Source organism: Haemorhous mexicanus, chromosome 14 (genome assembly GCF_027477595.1).
Source record: "Haemorhous mexicanus isolate bHaeMex1 chromosome 14, bHaeMex1.pri, whole genome shotgun sequence".
In the NCBI taxonomy this organism is placed as follows: Eukaryota; Metazoa; Chordata; class Aves; order Passeriformes; family Fringillidae; genus Haemorhous; species Haemorhous mexicanus.
Window position 1 is genome coordinate 5,641,556 of NC_082354.1, and position 5,257 is coordinate 5,646,812.

At 50.1% G+C, this 5,257-nt stretch overlaps 1 protein-coding gene across 1 annotated transcript; it reads right to left on the minus strand.

Moving 5' to 3' along the window:
* Positions 1–2,356: 2,356 nt before the first annotated feature.
* Positions 2,357–5,181, minus strand: LOC132333785 (nuclear cap-binding protein subunit 2). The gene is made up of 4 exons (XM_059859217.1): positions 5,023–5,181; positions 4,684–4,865; positions 3,780–3,918; positions 2,357–3,119 (listed from the first exon to the last, which is right to left on the minus strand). The coding sequence occupies exons 1-4, from the start codon at positions 5,107–5,109 to the stop codon at positions 3,021–3,023; spliced, it is 507 nt and encodes a 168-aa protein (XP_059715200.1). The 5' UTR covers positions 5,110–5,181; the 3' UTR covers positions 2,357–3,020.
* Positions 5,182–5,257: the final 76 nt, after the last annotated feature.

Sequence of the window (5,257 nt, forward strand, 5' to 3'; positions counted from 1 at the left end):
GGTTTACATCTCATCTCTTGTTTGGACATAAGAACAGGCTAGAGAGCACTGGTCATGCTTGCCTTAAAATGGGAAGAAATGCAGGGAAGGGAGTTCTTGGTTCCCTCCTCTCAGAAGTGATCACTGAGCATTTTTTATGTTTTATAGGCTACTCCAATTGTGGGACAGGTGACAGGACAGGGAAAATTCTGAATTTTCTAGAACTGCTGATATGAAACACAACTACTGGTCTGATTCAGAGCATAAGCAACTTGTTTTTGACATTGGCCCTGAGCTACTGCACAGCAGGAGAGGAAAAGCCAGCAAGACAGAAGTGCAGAGAACCAAGGTGAGACCCGTGCACCCTCCTAGTGGTCATCTCCGTGTTTGCAAGTGACAGCAGCTTTAAGACACCAACAGATGTGTCCCCCCCCGACCCAGTCTGTGTCATAGAGAAAGTGGTTCTGACACACAAACTGCAATTGCTGCAGGACTCAATGCTGGAGTGGCTGGATACCAGCTGCTCACCAAGCCACTTCTGTCACTTTCCTCCTCAGGGGTGTCCCTACCCATGGCAAGGTGTTGGAACTAGCTGGTCTTTAAGGTCCCTTCCAATCCAACCCACTCTGTGATTCTGTGATTTGTCCAGCTTACTCCATGGAGAGGGTTCACAAGCTAACATTAACCTGGAACATGCACTTTCCCCAAAGCCTAGGAAAGCTGGTGTCTCCTCCTTGCTAGCTGATGGAGACATAGCTGGTATCTTGATTACATCCATAGGCACATGGTGACACCCCTGATTTTGTTCCCAAGAGCTGAATAGCTGTTGGGCTTCCCTATCTTCCTGCTGACTTTGGGCCCTGTTATGCCAGCATCAGAGCAGAAAGTAAGGACTGTAATCTTTCCACACATCTCAAAGTTCTGATGAGGGTAGACGGGTGGTTTCTGCTTCTTGTCTGAATTCCCTCACTCCTTCCTGCATTTTCTTTTCTCAAGGACCAACTTCTTGATGGAACTCTTCTTCTCCCTCCTCCCCTAATAACTGCTGATATAGACCCATTGACTTCCACGTCCACTGGGTTTTTTCCACAACTGGGGCAACTGCAGTTCTTGTTTGGGCCCCTATCTCTGCTATCACTTCAGATGGAGTTTGTCCCCAGTCTCCATCAAGTTACTCTCAGAGGTGGCTGGGGTCCCTGAGTTAACCACAGCCCTCTGACAGCCCTGAACTGTGGCTTTGCAGGCACATGCCAAGCCCCAGTACAGTGCCAGAAGCTGCTGGTTTTCACTGGGCTAGGCACCTTCTGTCAATTGGCATGTCAGTTTGCCAGGGTTACTTGCCTGTTCAGGTGTAGTCTCAGGCTATGGGAGGTGATAACTAGCCCAGGCACTTGCCCAAATCCTTCCACACACTCTGCCACCCACGGACCAGCTGCCTCAGGGCACATTTCAGTATTGACTCACCCAAAAATTGTCTTCTCTTAACCAGGATGACACCAGATTACACAGACCCCATGACATGCCAACTGCGTTAATCAGTAGTATTAAATATCTCGCATAAGGCTGAGCAGGAACAATAAAGCCACCCACGCCAGGTGGGAGTGGGAAATGGGATCCTCTCCACAAGGCAGCTCCCCCAGCAGAGCAAGGCCATCAGTGCCAGGGCAAAGCACAGAGCCATGGTTTGTACTAACATGTTCCCAAAGCCCAGCAAAGTAAAGAGATAAGAAATGCAGCCAGCAAGCTCTGTGACCCAACAGGAGCTGCCTACTTAGTAACTACTACGGCTAAAGCACACTTAGCACAGAACAGCCATTGCCTCAGGCCCCACGGTGGGCACCAAACTGTGGTGGGCTGATCCTGCCTGGACACCAGGCACCCACCAAGCTGCTCTCTCACTCCCCTCCTCAGTGGGAGGAAGGCAGGGAGAAAGGAAGTGGGAATGGAATTTGTGGGCCAAGATAAAGGCAGTTTAATAAAGCAAAAGCAAGGCTGCACGTGGGAGCAAAGGAAAACTAAATATTTATTCTCTACTTTCCACCAGCAGGAGATGTCCGGCCACTTCCTGGGAAGCACAGCTTCAGTACACAGAGCAGCTGCTCCAGAAGACAGATGTTTTAATAAGGAATGACCCCCATCTCCCTTCTCTTAGCTATAACTGCTGAGCAGATGCCATATGGTCTGGAATATCCCAAGATCTTTCCCCCACTCCAGCCTGCTGGTGAGGTGGGAATGTCAGAGACAGCCTTGACGCTGTGGGAACATTGTTCAAGAACAGCCAAAACACTGGTGTTTTATCAACACCTTCCTAGCTACCAATACAAAACACAGCTCTACAAGGACTGCTAGGGGTAAAATTACCTTCTTCTCAGCCAGATCCAATACAACTGTTTATTTAAAAAAATTAACAGAAACTTTTAACAAAGTCACACCAAACAGTGAGGATCTGAAAAGCCAGGCAGCACTGGGGGCATCACAAAGAGAAATACTCTGCAGGCCCTGACCAACCCAAGGGCTAGATGTGCAGACAAGCACTTTCAAGTGGATAAGACCTTGTCCACTTCTCTCATTCAAACAGTGATACTGTTTATTAAGCAGGTGAGGTTGTAGATTAGAAACCTGAATCTCTTGTGCAGCCTCACTCGGTGCCCAGGCACCTGGAGGGCTCCAACGGTGGTAAGCTTTTTTTAAAAGTTCCATTTGAAAGCAACCACAGCTGCAGTTGCAGCTTGGAGGAAGCCACCTGCTTAAGTGCAACATGAAGAGTTATGTCATAGCATAAGGTGTGTGTGACATGCTGCATTTCTTCTTGCCCAAAATCCTACAGAGCTGTCCATTTTTTTCCCTTGTTGCCCTGTATCAGCACAGAACATCTTCTCTAGCTCAGGAAGAAGGGAGAATGAACACATGTATATCCACAGTCTAAGGAGAGTCACCATTTGCTGGAACTTGGATCTCACTCCACACCCCAATCCCAAATGCGAGAACAGGGCTAGCTCTGGAAGGACAGAGCCCTCTATGAGCCAGGAGCCACAAGGCAATTAATAGATTGCAGGCTGGTGATTTGCCTTCTGCATCTGAATGATCTTGCCAAAGCCACCTCTTCCCACATCGTAGTCTGTCCGGTATTCATCTCGCACCTGGGGCACAGCAACAACACACAGATTAACAGCCAGCACTGCCTGTCCCCTACTAGACCCCAGAATCATCATCCCTCCTTGTTCAGTTGGTGGGGAACTGAAGTCCAGATTAGAAACACTTCAACTTGTCTGAGATCTCTTCAACTAATCCACCAAAAAGGTGGTAATGGTGGTGAAAATGCCCGAAAAGGATATATTTGATTGTTGAGATTTTTTTCAGGTAAGAAGCAAAGAAGACTCCAAACTATTTTCGTTCAGCTTTTCAGTATACCTTTCTGAACTGCCAGGCTTGGCCTTTAGAACACTTTATCTCATCTGAACCTCTTCTTTGTCCTTGGGGAAACTGCTGTGTTATGAGATTGGCCTGGCAGCCACACTGCTTCCCTCTACTCAAATTCGGATCATTTCAAGGGTACTAGCTTGGATTAGGGAACATTCTGCTTGCATTGCAGGAAGTTTGGAGTCCTAGATGAAAGTGGCCTTAAGTTCTATTTCCAGCCTTTAACACCAGGTGTCAATTACCAAAACAACCTGGGAGTGAGTAACCTTCGTTATCAGGTCTTTACCGTCTGCCCATTGTTCTCCCTGAGACAAAACCAGCAAGGAAGTACACAGAGTCTTACAGGAACGAATTCAGGGATGAACTAGCATTGCCTTTACCTGTCCTCCAGTCTTTCCTCTCCCATACTGTCTCCCCTCCTTAAACCCTGCGTCCCAGTCCGTGCGGATGATGCGGTCGTCCAGCCGTGTGCCGTTGATAAACCTCATGGCATGCTCAGCATCTGCTCTCGTGTAGTACCTGAGGCACTCTCTAAGGACAACTAAGTGTGCTTTTTGTTGGGCACAGGGAAAAAACCCAGGGAAGTATTGTATTTGAGAAGCAGAACTCCCCTCACTGCCTTCCAGCCTTTTCTACTCTTCCTGCCCTTCTCTATGGGATCAAAAAGTGCACTCATGTAAATCCAAGCTAAGACTAGCTAATGCTCAGAAAGGATTCTGTACTTTAATGTTAGTACCTGCACAGACAAGACAATGGAACAAAGACATTAAAACCTTGCTAAGGGCAAGAAATCAGCCTTTGCGTACTATGTAAAACTTGACTGAAACAGAACAAAAGGAGAGCTTTGCACAGACAGCTCCTGGCACAACCTGTATAAGCGTGTACCCTCTGCTTGAAAATGCCCCCATGGCTTATCCTGCTACTTCCTTCAGGTGTGCAGTTGAGATGAGAAAGTAAACACAAAATGTGCTCTGGACATGGAAGACGTCAGGCTGATGACTAACAGTTCTCATTTTGGCCCTAAAACCATTAAAGAAATCAATTAGTTAAAGGGGCTCTCTTCTACCTCCAGAAACTACAGGTCTGGTGGGACTTGTCACATATGGCACCACTACACAATCAGTCTCAGGGTGCAGAGAGAAAGGTGCAAGGATGGACAGGATGTGCCTGCTAGGAAGCACCTGGCTATCACCTTTCTAAAAAGAGTACAGATACAGTTACTGTGCAGAGAAACGACAGGTGCCAACCACACCCGTACTGACAGGAGGGAACCAGAAAGGATACTCTACAAAGCAGAAGCCACAGGGGGTTTTCTTGATCTTGTCCAGACCCATGACAATCCTCTTGACATCCCCGCACTTGGAGAAGAGCTCCTGGATCTGCTCCTCGGTGGTGTAGAAGGACAGGTTACCGACGTACAGCGTGGAGGAAATCTTCAGCGATTTCTCCTGCAGCTGCCTGCTACCCTGCGGGCACAGAGGCGCACGCCGCGGGCTCAGCGCGCTCGCCGTCCCGCTCCCGCCGCCCTGCGCCCTCCCGCTGCCCTGTTCCTCGCACGGCCTTGTCCCGGCCTCAGCCCTCCCCGCCCCGGCCGGGCCCCGCCACCCGCCGCGCCGGGCGCACCCGGAAGTGCTGGTCGCGGTACTGGCTGATCTCGCAGTACGAGTCGCTGTTGAGCCCGCTGAGCGTGGTGTGCAGCAGCCCCGACATCGCGCCCGCCCGGACCCCGCCGCCGGGATCCTTCCAGAAGCGCCGCGCACCGGACGCGGCGAGCGGCGCGCGACAGACGCCGCTCTACCGCCCCGCGCGATTGGCCGTGCCGGCTGTCACTCGGGGCGGAGGGCGGGGCCGCACCTCC